This window comes from Cryptosporidium hominis (assembly GCF_000006425.1).
Source record: "Cryptosporidium hominis TU502 chromosome 8 CHRO018015, whole genome shotgun sequence".
Lineage (NCBI taxonomy): Eukaryota > Apicomplexa > Conoidasida > Eucoccidiorida > Cryptosporidiidae > Cryptosporidium > Cryptosporidium hominis.
Genome location: NW_667363.1, coordinates 1 through 19,373, shown reverse-complemented (window position 1 = coordinate 19,373; position 19,373 = coordinate 1). Strand labels below are relative to the sequence as shown.

The window sequence follows — 19,373 nt, the reverse complement described above, 5'->3', positions numbered from 1 at the left end:
TTCTTTTCTTAAATGTTGTATATTCCCACTCCTTTTCCTTTAACTTTCCCATATCTTCTCTCATTATTCTTGTTTTTTATCCTTCCTTTTTATGTTTCTATTAATTTGCATAATCTGCACCTTTTTGGCGCCAAAGTCATGCATTACGCTTTAAATACTTGGCTTCTTAAAATTAATAAAAGAAATTGGTTGAAGAAAAAAAAAACTTATATTTAAAAAGAAGAAAGTATTCCAAAAAACTCAACTCAATGCTTCCACCCTTGAAGTATTTGTATGGATGATTTCACATGTCAAATAAGGAGCATGAAGCAAAAGAGCGTTTCCGTCCAGGAGACATCTTTGAAGGATATTATTTCCCAGGAGTTCTATGTGGTAGAACTTTATGCTACTATAGGGATGTGGTAAGACTACTTAAAGGCTATAGGAGAAAGATTTCAAGCATGGATAGAGAGATCGATTTCAAGAATCCAGGCACCTTTAAGTTGTTTAGTCAAACATATAGAGAGATGAAGTTTAGTGCAGTACAATTTTGTACTGAAATTGAAGAGAAGGAGGAATGCTTTCAGATTCTACTTGGTGTTGTTATTCGTCTTTTTAATAAGAGATTAGAGCTTGATTTACCAGATAATCATAATACTAATTATCAAAGTGAAAATGTTCCTTGGAAAATTAGTCAAGAAAAGATTGGTGAATTTCAAGCTAATTCCGACAGTTCTAAGGATCAAAAAGCTGGAAATAAGGAAGACATTTTGGATTTGAATGTTAGTATTATGATTATGGGATAGTCTCCAGGACACTTTCGATGATAGAACCAACCACAATCTAAGAAATACTGACCTTGAAGAGCTTCATCACAACGTTACAATTATATATCTGTTATTTTTAATATTTAAATCCCAATACAAAATAGGTTTGGAAGATGGTCAAGAGGATTCTCAAACTTTTGAATATATGAGAATCCCTGTTACCATTGAGACCTTAGAAACTATTAAAAAAGTTCTTCAAGATTGTGAAATAAAAGGTAATTTATTCCCTGAAGTCAAGTTCATTTTGAACACCATGCTCCAAGATGGAATATTCCTAGTTAACTTATATAATGGACCTCAGTATTACTACCAAGATAGATATGGTAATCCTTTGATGCCAGACCCTTTAGAAAAGAGGTTTCTAGAAATTGAAGGTGTTATTGACTCTACGGAATCAAATAATAAAGAGTCCAAAAAAGAAGATGAACAAATTTTCATGGACTACCTTCAAGATCTGAGGACTCAATTGATACAGAAAATAGAGACATTAAGTCTTCAAGTACAAAAGGAAGAAGAATCTAAAGTTATTTTAGAAAGTTTTCAACTACTACTAAAAGATTTTGATCAAAGGATAGCTAAGTACGAACTTTTTAAGTTTAATCATTCTCAAAGGCTTAATTCTGTTGATTTGAAAATTTCAAAAGATATTCAAAAAAAGGATGATAACAAAAGAAGAAAGATAGATAATGATCATCTATTAGATCAATCTTTAGCAGAAATAGATCTCAAAAATGGTGAGACACTTCTTCCAAGAATGTCTTTGCCTTTTACTGGTGAAAACAAAAATGAATATGGTGAATGGAAGGAGTTGTTTTCCGAAAAGCATCCAGATTCAGAGGAAATAATAGATGAATCCAAAATAATTTATGAGAACACTGTTCAAATAGAGGAGAAAAACAATAAAGTAGGTGATAATGCTTCAGAAGAAAATATAACAACAACAACATTAAATAACAATTCTGAGACAAATAATGAATCTCAAGCTTTGGAAAATTCACTAATCTCAATATTAAATAGAATAGAAGAATTAGTAAATAGGGAGATTTAATATATCTAATTTCTATAGTTCATCCTTTGTAGATGTTTTGTCTAAAAAGAGGCTGGTCACCTGAATATATTTAATGTTAGGTTTTGAGGGATTACTTTTGACTTGTAGCTCGTTTATAGAATAAGGATGGAAGGACTTATAGTTTGAAGGATCTGGATTATCATTATGATATAGAATCTCAAGCATACATGGTTTCCCATATATTGCTTCAGAAAACCCAGTATCTGCTAGTACAAGTTTATTATCACATTTTATGTTAATCCTATTATCATGTTGGATTGTATGACCAACAACCATTCTACTTAGACCCAAAATTTGTAATGTCTCATCAACAAGTTTGCAAGCTTTCTCCTCCTCTCCAAGGGAAATATCTCTCGTCCAAAGAGGTCCATCCTCCACAAAAAAGAGAGATGAATAAAAGTCACAAAAATCTCCTTCCAATAGGTCATTAGATAGTTTGTCTAACCTATCCAGACCAAGTTTTGCGTATTTTGGGAGTAAACCCGCATGGACATAAAGGGAATCGTTAACTCTAATAGCAAGCTTCATTGTTCTTAGATATTTACCCACAAAACCTTCTTTCGACCATTCAAAAGTTCTGTTATCTCTTCCTCCATAAGTTTGGAAATCTTCATCTGTCACATAATGTAGTTGTCCACATAAATTCATTACTTCATGGTTTCCTAATAGTCCCACAAACTTGCTTCCAAGAGAAGGAGCTTGAGATTTAAGCTTATTGAATAGCTTATAAATTTGTAAAGCGTGGGACCCTCTATCAACAACATCTCCAAGTTGAATAAGGAGAGTGTTCTTTGCAATCCAGTCTAAGTTACTATTAATGACTCCAGAGAGGAATAAGCTTGTAATTAAAGATTTCAGATCTCCATGTATGTCTCCGATTACTAGTACCCTTCCTTTCCAGTTTATTTCAACGTCATTAGGTAGGAAGTTAAACTCTTCTTTGAGGATTGTCTGGGATAATTTAGATGTGGGGTTTTTTGATTCTTGTAAGTTTTGAGTGTTTTTACTTTCTAGGTTTTCCTTGTCAAAAGTTTGGTTTTGTTTTTGGATTTCATTAGAAATGTGTGAGTTAACACATTTTAAGATTCCTAAATAAAGACATAAAATAATTATATTTGAGAACAATGTCTTTTTGAGAAGTTTTCTCATTTGTCAAGAAAACTAGAGTTATTTCCTGTAAGAGTTTAAGTAAAAGAAAATTTAAGAAAAATATACTCTAAGATCCTTGGAGAAAATAAACACAATATAGTAATATTGATACCCCAAAGTTACCGCACAAAAGAAGCATAAATGAGAAATAATGACGTAAGAAATATAAAAACTTTAAAATGAGTTACTTATGATTATATTCAGATAAAATTAGTACGAAATAAGTACTTATCTAGCCTTTCTTGACTCTGACTTATCAGAGATTGGGGTAGAAGGTGGACCCATATTCTGCCATTCTCCCTTTTCCTGAAGAAAAGCTCTGTAAATATAGGAAAAGAATAAGGAATAAAAAGGTTTATAAACAGTATTAGAGGTAGATTGAATGTATGTATTTCAAAAAGTGAGAGTTTTCAAAAATATGTTTGGGAGTGTTGACTTCCAATGCATATATAACTTACCTATATACATATATTCCACAAATGATGTTTACCAATATGACTGAAAAAACTGCAGAAACAACTGAGATGGACTGCTCTGGAAGGAATTTCCTGAGAAAAATTGGTGACAAAAAGAATAACCCACACGGAAGAAAAACTAGGGAGATTGTAAACAAGACAAACTCAGTAAGAACTTTCTTGTTGGAAGATTCTTTCAGTACCTTAGAAATCCCAAATGGAGCAGGACCTACGCAAGAGTCGATAGATTTGGCTTTTTCCTTTGACATTCCTTCAAATATTTTCAACAAACAAAAGTATTGATTATTCTATTAACACAAAGCCTATCTTTCCAGAAGTTTCTCCACCTAATTAATTTAACGACCTTCCCCCAATTTATTTGCCCTTGCATTTTGGCCATACCGGAGCAGGAAGCCCGCCATTAGGCGCCAAAAGTATGAAAATTAAAAGTCATAGATAGAAACAAGAAAAGAAATATAGATTCGAGGAAAAGTTCAAGGGAAGAATCGAGCTGGGGCAAAGAGGAATTGAGAATTAAGAATTAGAGAGTGAAATTCAAGACAAGTATACGGAGGGAATAGGAAGAAGAGCCAGTTCGAGATGGTTTCAGAGAAGAAAGAAAGGAATAATAGATATTTAGAATGTACGACAGAAGGCCCGAGAAATGTAGGAGGATATGGTTACATAGGAAGCAATGAGTTAAATTCAATTATTAAGGGAGATAATTATAGAAAACAAACGGTTGAGGAAATAATAGAAACGATCGATATAAAAGTGAACGAGCTTAAGAGTGATTATATTAACTTTGACATTTCTGGAATAGATGCATCCATAGCAAACGCTCTTAGAAGGATTTTATTGGTAGAAATTCCAACAGTAGCGATCGAAACGGTCCAAATTTACCAGAATAATGGAGTAATTCAGGATGAGGTTTTAGCTCACAGACTCGGACTAATCCCAATGCTAATCGATCCAAATACAATCGAATTTAGAAATGAAGATGAAGACCTCAATGAAAAGAATAGTGTTTGCTTCAAACTGAATGTGAAATGTACTAAAGATGATATAAATCACGAAAAAGGAATCACAAGTAAAGCAATTTACTCGAAAGATTTGGTATGGATTCCACTTAGTGATAATCAAAGGAAAAAGTTTGGAAAGAGTCCCCCGAAAGTTGTTACTGATGATATATTAATTACAAAACTTAGACCTGGCCAATCAATAGAGGCAATTCTTTACTGTGAAAAAAATATTGGGAGAGTTCATGCAAAATGGAGTCCCGTTTGTACTGCAAGTTACCGTCTTTTACCTGAATTTGGTTTCCCAAATGGCCCTATTTCTGGCTCGGATGCACTTAAGCTAAGAGATACAGTATGTCCTATGAAAGTTTTTGATATTGAAGATGTTACTGGGAATGCTGTCCCTACTAACCCAAGAAACTGTACCACCTGTAGAGCATGTATTGAAAAATTTCCAAATAAGATAAAGCTCTTAAAGGACAAGTTTCACTTTATTTTTTCGATTGAAACCACAGGATGTATTCCTCCTGTTGAACTGGTTAAAACTGCCATAGATATTTTGCGAAAGAAGGGTGAGAAGATTAAGAGTTCCGTCAAGTTGTTTTATGAGCAGTGATAACTGTAAACAAAACATGTTCAATCCTCTTCCTCTTATTATTCATATGGCCTATTTGTTTCCTCATTTTTATAGTTTGATATATATAGTTTTTCATTAATTCATATTCATTTACATCTTTAATTACGCGTTTTACTCTTTTCTAATTAAATTTTCCTTTATTTCTTGAGCTCCTTTATTTTTTCCCCCAATTTTCTTAAATAGACCACTATCTATAAAGAACCTACTTGTATATTCTAAATATACTTCTGAAAACATTGTCTCACTCACCAAGTGAACTTTTATTAAAGGATTTGAACTACCCATTAAGTTTACTTCTTTCTCTTGATTAATTTTATTCACTTGTTCATATTCTTTCTTAACACTGCCCCTTTCAGATCCAGACTCTGGATACAATTTAGAATCAGTATCCAGTGAATTAATAATAATATCAGATATATACATTGAATCCAACAAATAATATGCAAGCTCGTGCTTACACGTAATCTCTTTCTTTTGCAACACTACTTTGTCTATGTAAGAATGACACGTACAAAAATGTCTCATGACCAGATAACTCATATCTTGTCCTTTTGTAGTTGCCTCCATAATATAAAATCTTCTACAGGATTTCCTTTCAATATACACATCAATCTTTCCATGATCTATAAGAGAAATTGCTTTTTCAACCAAACCTGGATATATCTCCGAAATGGTCTGTAAGATTTTCAAGTTAAAGTCCATAATAGAATTTTCATGGTCTTCTAGTTGAAAATCAAGTCTTGCATTTACCGGTTTCAACTCACTTACTAAACACAAAAGCGAATTAATGTGATCTTGGTTTTTGATTGTACAATACTTGAGCATGCAAGACATTCTTATCCTTTCTTAATATCATGTAGAAACTATCAATATATAATTACTAACAACAATCGAAGAGTTTTAATCACTTTCATTCATTCTGCAGTCTTATAAAATGTTTTAACATTCCATGCGTTTAAAGAAAAGTTCAAACGTGTTTTGGCGGGCCTTTATTTAACATTTAGTATGTTACAAAGTAAAAATAGAGGATTTACACAATAAGTTTGGGAATAAATTTTTCAAAAACAAATGGTGCATTTCTTCTTATTCATCTTATAAATCCTGATTGTTTTCCATTAATCTGTGAGGATTTTTGTATTTTTTTATGTGTAGCTACTTAATCCCTCCCCAGCTTAAGATTTGATTATCATATCCCAGTAAGTTAGAAAATATCAATGAGCTGAATTGAAGTATAGTAGTAATAAAGTAATCCCTTTTTTATTACGTTGTTAAATGATTAAATCTGAAATAAGTGGAGTAACTTACATTTGATGTATTGATAGTTCTTTATAATGCACAATAAACTTTAAAATCAAAATACGTCTGGCTTGGCGTTTTATTCATGCATTTACTTAACAATAACAGGCAGGGCTTGGTCTTATTCTGTTTAAATGATCAATGGTTCCTGTAGTTCTAACAAAAACAGGATGACTCCTCTTTTTATTCATTTGTTTTCCATTTTTCCACATGCATCCTCCATTAGTTGGGTTAGGATCAATAAATTCACCATTCTGTTTCATTTGGTAGAATGCATTTGGATTTGTATCGAGGAGATATTTTTTTCTTAATTCTTCTAACTGTTTCTTGTATTCAAAGTACCCTGGAGGAAAGACAATAGTTTCATAAACCATTGGTTTAAATACTTCATTTGCACTGGAGTAGTTTTGTCTAATATGCTTCTCAGCCTCTAAGGCACCGTATTCACCAAAGCAATACATTAATGTCTTGGCTGGATTTAAGCATGAAGCTGAGTCTGCAAACGTATCATCTCTTGCAAAGTCATGGACAGAATTCTTATATCTATTTGGCACACTGTAGCAGTTAAGAGATTCCGAATTGTATTGATTATTCATTCGTTGAGGAATACAGTTATCAAATGGGTTTAAGGTTGATGAATTTGTAAAGGTTGGTCTACCAGCACTAGAGCTTCTTCCATAATTTGGAGCCGAGTATAGTTCTTCTCTGTTATAGTAGTTATCTCCATAGTTTTGTAAGTATTCCCCCTTATAATGGGTAATATTGGAATTGTAAGGGGCATTGGATTTTCCAGCCATGAAATTTTTAACATTTGATGGCGGATTTAATGGTGCATTTTGAGTAACTCTTCTAGTTGGATTTCTTTTTTGTGGAAATTGATCAAAGTTTGGTTGTCGCTCTGGAAGTCTTTCTTGGGGTTGATAAAAAGATTGGTTGATATTATCTCTCAAATGTCCGTCATCAGAATCAATTGAAAACGGGTATGGCACTGTTGGATATTCAGTTTTATTATTTGGGTAATTTGAATAGCAACCTGTAAAACTGGGCCTTGAAGCATAATCTTCAGGTACCTTGTGTCTCTCAACATCAGAATTAGACTGATTGTTCCTTTGAGCTGTTGTTACACTGCTACTTCGTCTTGGAATTCCAGAATTACTGGCGTTCATTTCATTAATTGACTTCTTTGATCTAGAATTTGCGGGGTTATTTCCTGCTGTGCTTGAAACACTACCCAATGACCTTCTATTTGGGATGGAATTTCCATTTTGTCTCTGAAATCTGTCTAATTCGTTTGATCCTAATCCTGTTTTAGAGGGGATTTTCCTGGTGCTACTCATCAGATTCTGTTGAGGTGGCTGGCTCTTATTTCTAAGAGACTCAAAAGACCTTCTCTTTGGTCTTAAAGCTGCTGAATTCATTACTGTTTGGCTTCCAGTAATAGACTTATTTTCTCCTTGAATTATATTTCTTGTTAAATCTCTGGTTCTGGGTGTAATTACTGGAACAGGAACTGGTATAGGATAGGAATGGTCACCAATTGGAGTTAATTTGTGGGAGTTATTTCGGCCGTTTGAATGTATCATTTCGTCATAAATATCTGTTAAAGGAACTCCCGGAGTACCCATAGGTACTATCTTAGCATCTTTACCATTAGATGGCCATATTCCTGCATATCCTAAATGCTCACTGTCCATAGCATCTAACTTATTTTTATTTGAGTAGTTCATTGTTTATTAATACTTAACTTATTACTCCCTAAATTAAATGTAATTTTTGTCAAGTTTTCTTCTCAAATTAACATATGAATGTATAATTTGTAGAGTCCTTTGAATTAGCTCCAAATTAATCAAGAGGATGCTATCATCTAATTTCAATTATGTTTCTCAGCTTGGTTTTTTCTTTCCTTGACTATTAACTTTTTCCATAACTTTTTACATGTAATTTTCTTTTCAAAGAGACGTGTACATAATTTGCACACATACCAATATGTATTATCACTGGAATAACTCAATAATATAATTATTGTTTAAATTCTTTAAACACTCAGCAGCAAATTTTATGCATTTTTGCATTTATTTGAGTAATCGATTAGTTAGTTTTCTAAAGATGTCCTTTTTTATGTTATGAATGTAAGAAAAAATGACTTATATCTCTTAATTATGATGTCTTGTTTATTCTTCAATCCAGGAAATATCTAATTCAAAATATTTTCTCGTTTCTTTAGTTTCTTTGGAAAAATATGGTAATTTGTTTTAAAGCTGGATTACTTTTTTTTTTTAATGATTAATTTTACGCAACTTACATGCAAACACGTAATTGCAAGTTCTGTTACCGGTATTTGCATGCGAACTTTCCACATAAAATTATCATTAAGGAATATCAACGGAATTAAAGTTGAAGAAGACTAATTGAAAAAAAAAAATCTAAAAACATGTGTTTTCAAGTGATAAGTTATTAAAATTAGAAGTTTTATAGAGAAATATAAAATCGAAATGCCGATAAAAAAAAATCTTTCTACTATTCTACTTAAAAGATTAATATAACAAACAACCAGGAACTATACAAATAAATATTTGATAATTAGTAACTAAGTTTTTTATTAGAAATCGTGTAATTTCTCATATTTATTTTCTGTAATGATTAAAAAGATCCATTTAGGTGGCGCCTTGCCCACGTAAGTGGATTTGTATATATGTAAAATTACATGCGTAATAAATAAAGCATAGGAAAAGGAAGAAATCGAATATTGAAGTATTTAGGTTTTAAATATTTAACTTGAACAATTTTCAAGCACTCAATACTCACATCCAGTCGTACAGTTTATTTGTTAGATATAGTAGGTAATTTCTAATTTCGATTCAATGGAAGAACAAGGTAGGTTTGATTATACAAATTTGTGAATGCAACTAATTATCTACAATTTAATTATTTTGAAAAATATAAAGCAAACACAAGTCAAAATCAAGTTCCAGCTTCTGTACTTTACCAGTCTCAAGTCAATCAAATGGGCCCAAACGGTGGAATGGGTATGGTTCAACAGGTTCCTGGACAATATTACCAGCCTCAACATATTCCAGGGTTCAATCAATATGCAGGTTTAATGAGACCAGAGGGATTTCCAGTTTATACAACTCAATGGCCAAGTGCATTCAATGGAGGAGATCCAACTCAGGTTCAAGCACCCATCCAAAGTCAATATCTACCTAACGAAACCCCTGTATATTATGCATCAGCACAATGGGATACTCAATCTTACCTCCCTATGAGCTATTATGCAGGAGCTTATGACCCAAATGGAATGGCTTATCCATTCCCTCAATCTGGCTCCTTCCAATACGTACAAGATGGTCCAGTCATTCCAAGAAAGAGAGGTGCAAAGAAACGTTTATTCAAGTTTTGTTGCTAACCATCAACTTTTTTTGGAGGATATGCGCATAATTTGTTGTAATACAACAAGGAGATTGTTTCAGAATGTATAGAATTCTATGTAAATATAAAAAGTGTTAGAATAAATTGAAGTATAGTATTTTTGATTCATGAAAAATCTTTCGGAATGAATTGGGGTAGGACCCAACTGAATGGTATTTTACCATTTATTTTCACTCTATTTATTAATTTGTTCATTTATAATTTCTACATGTTTTTGAGAGTTGACCAAACTTAACATATATTCGTTTTGGCGGCCATCTTTTTTCTCTTACACGGCCGGAAATTGAGAGGTCGCTTTTTCTGAAAGTTACAAAATTATACATCTTAAGCGGATAATCGTGCAAAATTGAACGTAGTTATAGCCATCGATATTACTTATAATTTGTTTAACTGAATTCTTTTTGCTTGGGAATATATTGTGACTTTTTAAAATCAATGACGAAGTCTATATCTGACTCAGAAAAACTATTCTTAGAAGACGGGGTTGACCAAGGAATTCGCAATGATGGAAGAGATTTGACCGATTTCAGGCCAATAGTTATTGCTCTAGATGTTATTTCTACTGCTAATGGATCTTCCCGTATAAGGAATGATGAACTTGATATTATTGTAGCTGTTAAGGTATGTTAATAATATTTCGAATTAAAAACTACTTTAAACCCAATTTAAACTTATTCAGTGTGAGATAATCTCTGTTACAGGAAAGAATGAACCACAAACAAGAGGCTCAATTTTGGTTAATGTTGATTGGTAAGTTTTTTGAACAATTTATTTTTCTTTATTAATTATTGCTTTAATACTATTTAGTTCTAATATTATGGATAAAATATCCAATGTAGCACCATCATTCACAGAGGAGGACTATTCATTTTATATAACAAGCATTGTCAAGGATATGTGTTTTAAAAATTTTGATTTTTCAAAACTTACAATTTTAGAAAATAAACTCTATTGGAATATTTATATTGATGCAACTATCCTAAGTTTTGGAGGTAATATGGTTGATTGGGTAACTATAGCAATCCATACTGCTTTAAGAACTACAAGGTAAGCGATTACTTCTCAATTCCCTCATTTGGTATTTAAAATTTACTGAAAATTACGTCTGCAGAATTCCAAAAATTCATGTTTCTCCCTCAATCTCAACGAAGGAAAATAACAAAGATGTGTCATATACTGTATCACCCTCAGTTTGCTCCGGCACACCGTTTCCTTTTCAAGATATCCCCCTCATAATTTCGGCTGGATGCATTAGAGGTAAAGTAATATGGGATATGAATATGCAAGAACAAATATGCTCAAAAACAATCATTGCACTCTCAATTAATTCAAAAGGAGAGTGCGTTGCAATGAACAAAGTCTACTCGAACACTCTTGACCTAAACCTTATTCCAACTATAATTAATAAAGCAGCAGAGATTTCTTCTGAAATATCTAAATCATTAGATGAATTCTTCTCTAACAAACAAGTATGAGTACACTAGTTAACTATAATTATATATTTTAATTTACATCTTTTATTTATTTTATTCGTAAATTCTCACACTTCCAAAGTTCCCGCCAAAAGTGGGGCAAAATTCAGGAGACGAATGACAGTACAAATAGTCAATTATTGGGCGGGAATGTCATATCTTTGCTTATTAAGCATTTTTACAAGCATAGAAACAGAAAGTAAAAATGATTAAACCAGAAAAAAAATTTGTTACTGAATATTCAGTAACTGGAAGACTGAGGATAGCCTCCATTTTGGATGGGGAGGATGGTGGGGCCTCTTATATTGGGAAGAAGGTTACAGTTGGAGGATGGGCAAGAACAGTCAGAAAGCAATGCTCTGACACTTTGCTTTTCATATCTCTGAATGATGGTTCGACATCAAGCAACTTACAATGTGTAGTGGAGAAGACTGTTAAAGGGTTTGAAGAGGGTTTAAAGGCAACAGCAGGATGTTCATTTAAAATAACTGGTACAATAGTAAAGTCACCAGCTCAGGGACAGTCAGTAGAGTTGCTTTTGAATACAGGCGACGATGAGCTCAAAATTTGCGGATTGTGTGATGCCTCAAAATACCCACTTGCAAAAAAGCATCATTCAAAGGAATTCTTGAGGGAAGTTGGCCACTTGCGTCCAAGAAGTCAGTTCTTTAGCTCAGTTATGAGAATCAGAAATTCTCTTGCTTTTGCAATTCATGAATATTTCCAAAAGAACGGTTTCTTGTACATTCACACTCCAATTATTACTGCAGCAGACTGTGAAGGAGCAGGAGAAATGTTTCAAGTAACTACAGTTTTACCACCTGAATCTAGAAACAATATTTCCAACATCCCTGCATCGAAGATTGAGGGAAGCCAAGATATGGCAGTTGACTATAAAAAGGATTTCTTTGGAAAGGCTTCTTATTTGACTGTATCTGGACAACTTGCTTTAGAGAACTTTGCATGCTCTATGTCTGATGTTTATACATTTGGACCAACTTTCAGAGCGGAAAATTCTCACACAACAAGACATCTTGCTGAATTTTGGATGATCGAGCCTGAAATGGCATTTGCTGATCTTAGTGATAACATGAAACTTGGAGAAGGACTTCTTAAATACACTGTAGAATACGTTTTAATTAACAATATGCCAGATTTATTATATCTTGACAAAAATATAGAAAATGGACTTGTAGAAAGGTTAAAGATTATTTGCAAAGAAGAATTTGCAAGAATTTCCTATACCGAAGCAATTGAAATGCTTAAACCTCATGATAAGGAATTTACTGTTCCTGTCTCATGGGGCATGGATTTGGGTTCAGAACATGAAAAGTATATTACAGATGTACTCGAGAAAAAACCTTGCATAATCTACAACTATCCTAAAGATATCAAATCCTTTTATATGAAGCTGAATGAAGACGGAAATACAGTTGCAGCAATGGACATCCTAGTCCCAAAGATCGGAGAGGTTATCGGTGGTTCTCAGAGAGAAGATGACATTGAAAAATTAGAAAACGCAATAAAGAGCAGAAATATGGATCCAGCTCCCTATTGGTGGTATAATGAACTAAGAAAGTATGGTTCTGTTCCACATTCAGGGTTTGGTTTAGGATTTGAAAGACTAATCATGATGGTTACCGGCGTAGAGAATGTACGTGACGTCATACCATTCCCTAGATACCCCAATCATTGCGAATTCTAATGCCCAGAACTCATTGCGTTAATTTACATTAATTTGATTTCCTACATTGCTCAATCCTTTGTCGTAGCTGCTGGTGAATAAGTGTTGTGTGCTTCGGCTTTCTTCAGTGTACTTAGCATTTTAGTATTTTCTTAGATTAATTCACATATTGTTTATTTCTCTCACATTCTTCTTTCAATTGAATTTATTTCAGCGCATTCTTATTCTTTTTTACATCCCCATTTAGGGTAGCAATAAAATTCGCACTGTGGCGCCAGAATTCGGGCGGCAAATATCCCGCAAATGCAGGTAAATAAATTTTGGAGGCCAATTAATAAGTAAATAGGAATAAATTATTTTTTTTCTATATAAACCTCTTTTTTTTCGTGATTTAACTTTCTGAGGTAAAAAAAGCATCAAAATTCTAATTTGAAAATTTTAGCGCAATTTTTTTTTTATTAGTTAGAAGAATACTAATTCTTTATATTGTTTAATTAGTAGCTTAAGGATCTCAGCGAATACTAATTAACATATAGAATATTTCTAATCGATAAGCATATTTTGGTATTACATCTAAAGAACTTTGAAAATGGTAAGTTTTTAATATTAATGTAACTATATATATTAATTTTTCTTTCTTTAATTCAGGACGATATTGAAGCACAAAAGCAAATTCAACAGATGATTAACTTCATCTTAAATGAAGCCAAGGACAAAGCAAATGAAATTGAGGCGAAGGCTTTACAAGATTTTAATATTGAAAAGTTGAAGTTAGTTCAAAGCTATAAAGAGCAGATTCGTCAGGATCTCAAGAAGAAAGTTAAGAGATTAGAGGTTGAAAGAGCAATCGCTAGAAGTACTGCAATTAATAAGGCTAGACTTAAGAAGATGGCAGCTAGAGCACAAGTTTTAACTGAAGTAGTACAACAAACAAGAAAGAAAATGTGCGAAATTTCTACTAATCCAACCGTCTACGAGCCACTTTTGGTAGATTTACTTACTCAGGCAATGTTGAAGCTCTTGGAACCAACAGTAATTGTAAAGTGTAGAAAGTCTGATGTTTCTGTTGTAGAAAGCGCAATTCCAAAGGCTATTAAGAAATATAAGGAGATTTTACAGAAGGAATGCGGTGTCTCAATGAATGTTGAGGCTAAGGTTGACAAGGAGAACTTCCTTTTCCCTGCTCCTACAAGTGTTGAGCAGAATTCCAAATACTGCTCTGGTGGAGTTATGGTCACTAATTTGGATGGTAAGATTGTTTGCAACAATACTTTGGACGCAAGACTGGACTTAGTCATTCAAAATGACGCTCCAATCATAAGATCTACTCTTTTCCCAAAGGCTGCTTAATTGAAGCAGAAAAGATTTCAAAAAGAAGAAAAGTATTAGCTGTATTTATTTGTATTTAAGAATTATCCATAATTTTTAAATTTATACGTCTTTTTTTTTAATTTACTGTGAATGCATTTACTTACGTAAATTACATAAATGCCGGTATAGGGGAAATTGTCATAGAAATTTGCCGGTTAATTATTTTTTTCCCACACTGATTTTAGGAAAAAGCTTGAAATCAAAGTTGGAATTAAATGGAATTAAAGCAACTTTTGTTTGCGTTGTTTTTTTTCTGTCAAGTTTAGAATAAAGTGTGAATTAAGAGTAAATGTTTTCATTAGAAGCTTCTCAAGATAAGGTTTATTTATAGGAAGTTGAGTTTCAGTTAGTAAATTAGTAACGTCGTCATTTGCACATAAGAGAAAAGTTTAAAGCTTGGAAAAAATGGATAAGAAACCAAAACAAAATTTAAGCTCTCAGAGAGGAGATCGCCAGTCAAGTATCCTTTCATTCTTCTCTCCAAAACCTGGAGTTAAGAAGGAAGCAAGTAATTTCTTACAAAATACATCAACTCCAATTCCAAAGAACAAAAGTTCGAGGTTGGACGATATATTAATGAGCGAAGACAAAGATATTGAAAGGGAGCTTTTGAATTCAGAACTGAGTTTTAGTGAACAAAAGTTGGAATCTATAAATAGAGATTCAACAAGGAGACTTAGAGATTTAGAAATGCTTTCAGCAGATGGGAATGCAACTACATGTGAGACTACACCATGTAAGTCAAAAAACCTAAAATCTGACAACTTTGGTGTGGAAACAACAGGAAGAAGAATTCGAAGAATTTGTGATTCAGACGAGGAACTAAATTCAGATTCGGAGATTCTTTCACGTAGAATCAAAAGGAGATTTAATGATGATGGATTGGAAGACAACAATAATGAAAGAAGTGGTTTACCAGCTTCACAGATAGATGGAGATATCTCAAACTTTGGGTACGATATTAAGGATGATGAGGTTCTGGAGGCGGAAATGGCAGCGAAAATTGAGGAAAAGATTCCTTCAGACTTTACAGATTTAGGAAAGGGCCTGCCAAAATCCCGTAGAAAAGAGACGGAAATAAAGTTTCAAGAAGGAGGAGATTCAGTAATAAATGCAGATGAGGAGTTGGGGAAAGAACTCCTTGGTACAGCTGCGGCACAGAGTAGTCTGCTATTTAGGGATTACGTCGAGGCAATGCTTCAAATAGGTCGTAATTTCTCACTTCCATCTTGGGTTCAATTACGAAATATTAGGGATTCCAAAGGTACTCGTCCTTTAGATCCATGTTATGACCCATCAACAATTTGGGTACCAAGTTCAAATAGTAGAGAGGCAAAAGAGGAGAGAATGCACTTTACTCCTGCAATGGAGCAGTATTGGGAGCTTAAGAAAGAACACTTTGATAAGCTATTGTTCTTTAAAATGGGGAAATTTTACGAGTTATTTTATATAGACGCTTATATTTGTCAGAAACATTGTGATTTAAGATGGACATCTTCGGATTCTAAGCCGCATGTTGGGTTTCCTGAGACAGCTTTGCATGCATATGCAAATAAGCTAGTGGAGTTAGGATATAGAGTGGTTGTAGTGGAGCAAATGGAGACTCCAAAGGAGTTGGAAGAGCGAAATAGAAGTGCATCAAGAGGGGTAAAGAAAGATAAAGCAATAAAGAGGAGCGTAAACGAGGTGTTTACAAATGGTACTTTGGTACGCCCTGATATGTTAAGCGATATGGCCAGCATTTTAATGACTTTATACTTTTCGAAGAAAGATTCTGAAGATTTGGCTTACGAGATTGGAGTTGTTTGTGTTGATATTACTACAGGCAAGGCAGAACTTATAAATATTGAGGAGAAGGGAGACCAATTTTTGCAAGTCAGGACAATTGTATGCCAGGTACAACCAAAGGAAATTGCATATTTACCTGGGAATATGCCTTTGTCTATTTTGAGATACTTGAGTTCCATTGTCCCTTCAATCCAGCTAACCAACTTTAGAGATTTTGTTGACTCAGTTTTAGCAATTAATGATATTTTGGAGACTTTTGAAAAGCTAAATGTTCCGGTTCCAGAGGTAGTAAACCATCTTTGCAATGAATCAAAATCTCTATGTTGTGCATTATCCGGTACTTTTCGGTACTTAACAACAATATTACTTTGCGATAGATTAATTATGACAGGAACATTTACTGAGTATGATCCATCTGTTTCTAGGCATCTGATAGTGAATGTTGGAGCAATAAAGGACTTAGAATTATTACAGTCTCAGCATGGTGATGAAAAGAACTCTCTATTTGGCTTTTTAAAACATACTATTACTCCAGGAGGAACTAGATTATTAAAAAGATGGATTACATATCCTTTGGTCAACACTGATAGGATTAATGAACGCTTAGACTCGGTTAAGTGGTTAATGGATAACTCTGAAAAGTTGTATGAATTTAGAGATGAGCTTAGAGCTATTGAAAGGTCAGCATCTTCAGCTTCAAGAGGTTCAAGAAAGAAGTACTCACAACACCTAGATTTTGAGCGTTTGATAAACAGAATTACTTCGGGTGTTTTGCAGAATAAGAGAGGAGCAGTTTACTTTTCGAACGTTGTTCAAAGAAGGTTTGATGAGTTTGTTAACTCAATGAATCTTTTTGACTCAGTTCTTCAATGCATTATTCGTGTTTTTGGGGATGAGAACCTAAGAAAAGATATGCCTAAGCTTTTGGCTGCTTTAACTGGAATCAAGGATGAATCTTCTGAGGGATTCCTTGAGAATATATTTGCTACTACTGAAAGATTAAGATCTTTGGTTACTTTGGATTCAAATGGTAAGGATTGGATTCCTGTTCCTGGTAATTGCAAGGAATATGATGATCTATTAGAGTCCATAAATGAGACAAAGTTATGTTTTGATGAGGAACTCAAGAGAATAAGTAAACAAATGAATACTACAGCAATTTCTTTTGTTAACAATAAATACAGGTACGAGGTAGAATGCCCAGAAAGCATTCCAAAGTCAAGATTCCCAGATTCTGCAGAAATTACATCATCAAAGAAGGGTTACGTGAGATTTCATACTGAAGAAATTAAGCAACTTGTATACGATCTTGAATATAAGGAGGAGCAGCTAGAGAAGAGTTTATTCCCTTATTTACATCTTATGTGCAAAGAGTTTCATTCAGAATTATCATCTTTTATGGGAATTTCAGATTCAATTTCTCAGTTAGACGTATTATCTTCCTTGGCTCTAGTTTCACTGGATACTTCAGATGGTCCATTCTGCAAGCCAGTTTTTCTCTCTAAAGAAGAAACCAATGGGCTACCTATGTTAGAGCTCAAGGAGAGCAGACATCCTGTTGTAGCTAAACTCAAAACTAATTATATTCCCAATGATATATTGTTGAACGGAGGTTCCTCACCAGCTCCTTGTTCTTTAGTTACTGGGCCTAATATGGGTGGAAAATCTACAATTCTTAGACAAACATGTATTTCTGTAATAATGGCTCAGATTGGATGCTATGTACCAGCATCCGAGTGTAGATTAACAGCAGTGGATAAGATTTTCACTAGAATTGGTGCTTATGATTTAATTATTGAAGGGAAAAGCACATTCTTGGTTGAGCTTGAAGAGACAGCTGATATTCTTAATCATTCATCTGAGGATTCCCTGGTAATTATTGATGAGCTTGGAAGGGGAACTTCAACTTTTGATGGGACAGCAATTTCTATTGCCACTCTTGAATACATTTCAAGAGTAATCAAATGCAGGTGTCTTTTTTCAACTCATCTTCACTTACTTTGCGATGAGTTTTCAAATGACACAAAGGTTCTTCCATTTCATATGGATTTAAAGCTAAATAATGAAACAAGATCAATTACTTTTCTATACAAGTTCATTTCTGGTATTTGTCCAAAATCTTATGGTATGAATGTTGCACAATTAGCAGGGATACCACAAGAAGTTATTGATAATTCAGTGGCTTTAGCTAAAGATGTGGAGTCTTCCACTTTACTTTTGAGGAACATTTCTGAGACTAAGAAGCTTTTAATGGATGTTTTAAGCCAAGATAACTTTTCTAAAATACAAGAGTTTTTCAAGAACAACAACAAATCTATTCTAAACTGTCTGGAATCATTATCCTAATTAATTTCATGTATTTTTTATTTCAAAATTTACCAAATAAAAGTCTTTTTTTCTTCTTTTCTGCCCTCAAAAGACTTTCTAGATAAGTAATAACTTTAATTTATTTATTACTGAGTAATTTTTATGTCATAATTTCCCCTAATTCTTTTAATCAATGATAAATCTTATTTACCATAAAAATTTCATGCTTATTTCCTCACAACCTGATTAAAACAAAAAAATTTCATCCACATGAGTTGCATGCATGCAAATTTGCAAGTCAATGCAAGCGGCGGGAAACCACTTAATCAAAAAATTTTTGAGGTGAAAATTATTTTTTCAATTATTATATGTATTTTTTTCTCATATATCTTTGAATATAAATAGGAGATATTACTAAGATATATTTGAAGTTAGATAGTTGAAAGCTAGGTAATCTACAATTAGGAAAAGATGGAAAATAGTAGATAAAGGGCTTAAAAGACTACTATATTGATTTGAAGAACAAATTGAAAAAGTATTTGTGAATTATATTCCTCAGAAGGCATCAAAGGCTAAAAATAAAATGTTAAATTTACAGAGAATAATGGGTAGAACCTGTCTAAGGTCATCAATAATTAATAAAAAAGTAATATCTATGGGTAATTCTTATCTATCGAGGGGGTTAGAAAGGAGAAATATCAACATAACAAAAATAAAATATAAGAAAGATTTACACCCGATAGTTGAAGAAGAAGGAGTAAGAAAGAATGCAGTAGATGTATTAGTAATTGGAGGCGGAGTAATGGGTTCTGCTTTAGTGTATTTATTATCAAAGCATACTAACATTAAAAATATTGCTTTATTATCAGAGAATAAGGAAGCTGAGAATAA

General features: G+C 33.2%; 11 protein-coding genes across 11 annotated transcripts; 8 read left to right on the top strand and 3 right to left on the bottom strand.

Moving 5' to 3' along the window:
• The first annotated feature begins 951 nt into the window (after positions 1 to 951).
• Positions 952 to 1,854, top strand: Chro.80039 (hypothetical protein). The annotated part of the gene is made up of 1 exon (XM_662076.1): positions 952 to 1,854. The coding sequence occupies one exon, from the start codon at positions 952 to 954 to the stop codon at positions 1,852 to 1,854; it is 903 nt and encodes a 300-aa protein (XP_667168.1).
• Positions 1,855 to 1,866: 12 nt separating this feature from the next.
• On the bottom strand, positions 1,867 to 3,024 carry Chro.80040 (hypothetical protein). Its single annotated transcript, XM_662075.1, has 1 exon — positions 1,867 to 3,024. The coding sequence occupies one exon, from the start codon at positions 3,022 to 3,024 to the stop codon at positions 1,867 to 1,869; it is 1,158 nt and encodes a 385-aa protein (XP_667167.1).
• A 479-nt stretch (positions 3,025 to 3,503) lies between these two features.
• Chro.80041 (hypothetical protein) lies at positions 3,504 to 3,782 on the top strand. The annotated part of the gene is made up of 1 exon (XM_662074.1): positions 3,504 to 3,782. One exon carries the CDS (start codon positions 3,504 to 3,506, stop codon positions 3,780 to 3,782), a length of 279 nt encoding a protein of 92 aa, XP_667166.1.
• Positions 3,783 to 4,079: 297 nt separating this feature from the next.
• Chro.80042 (DNA-directed RNA polymerase I) lies at positions 4,080 to 5,114 on the top strand. Its single annotated transcript, XM_662073.1, has 1 exon — positions 4,080 to 5,114. One exon carries the CDS (start codon positions 4,080 to 4,082, stop codon positions 5,112 to 5,114), a length of 1,035 nt encoding a protein of 344 aa, XP_667165.1.
• Positions 5,115 to 5,246: 132 nt separating this feature from the next.
• Chro.80043 (hypothetical protein) lies at positions 5,247 to 5,969 on the bottom strand. The annotated part of the gene is made up of 1 exon (XM_662072.1): positions 5,247 to 5,969. The coding sequence occupies one exon, from the start codon at positions 5,967 to 5,969 to the stop codon at positions 5,247 to 5,249; it is 723 nt and encodes a 240-aa protein (XP_667164.1).
• A 557-nt stretch (positions 5,970 to 6,526) lies between these two features.
• Chro.80044 (hypothetical protein) lies at positions 6,527 to 8,158 on the bottom strand. The annotated part of the gene is made up of 1 exon (XM_662071.1): positions 6,527 to 8,158. One exon carries the CDS (start codon positions 8,156 to 8,158, stop codon positions 6,527 to 6,529), a length of 1,632 nt encoding a protein of 543 aa, XP_667163.1.
• A 1,277-nt stretch (positions 8,159 to 9,435) lies between these two features.
• Chro.80045 (hypothetical protein) lies at positions 9,436 to 9,837 on the top strand. The annotated part of the gene is made up of 1 exon (XM_662070.1): positions 9,436 to 9,837. One exon carries the CDS (start codon positions 9,436 to 9,438, stop codon positions 9,835 to 9,837), a length of 402 nt encoding a protein of 133 aa, XP_667162.1.
• Positions 9,838 to 10,677: 840 nt separating this feature from the next.
• On the top strand, positions 10,678 to 10,911 carry Chro.80046 (hypothetical protein). Its single annotated transcript, XM_662069.1, has 1 exon — positions 10,678 to 10,911. One exon carries the CDS (start codon positions 10,678 to 10,680, stop codon positions 10,909 to 10,911), a length of 234 nt encoding a protein of 77 aa, XP_667161.1.
• A 626-nt stretch (positions 10,912 to 11,537) lies between these two features.
• Chro.80047 (asparaginyl-tRNA synthetase) lies at positions 11,538 to 13,037 on the top strand. Its single annotated transcript, XM_662068.1, has 1 exon — positions 11,538 to 13,037. One exon carries the CDS (start codon positions 11,538 to 11,540, stop codon positions 13,035 to 13,037), a length of 1,500 nt encoding a protein of 499 aa, XP_667160.1.
• A 660-nt stretch (positions 13,038 to 13,697) lies between these two features.
• On the top strand, positions 13,698 to 14,366 carry Chro.80048 (vacuolar ATP synthase subunit E). The annotated part of the gene is made up of 1 exon (XM_662067.1): positions 13,698 to 14,366. The coding sequence occupies one exon, from the start codon at positions 13,698 to 13,700 to the stop codon at positions 14,364 to 14,366; it is 669 nt and encodes a 222-aa protein (XP_667159.1).
• A 426-nt stretch (positions 14,367 to 14,792) lies between these two features.
• Positions 14,793 to 18,521, top strand: Chro.80049 (DNA repair protein). Its single annotated transcript, XM_662066.1, has 1 exon — positions 14,793 to 18,521. One exon carries the CDS (start codon positions 14,793 to 14,795, stop codon positions 18,519 to 18,521), a length of 3,729 nt encoding a protein of 1,242 aa, XP_667158.1.
• Positions 18,522 to 19,373: the final 852 nt, after the last annotated feature.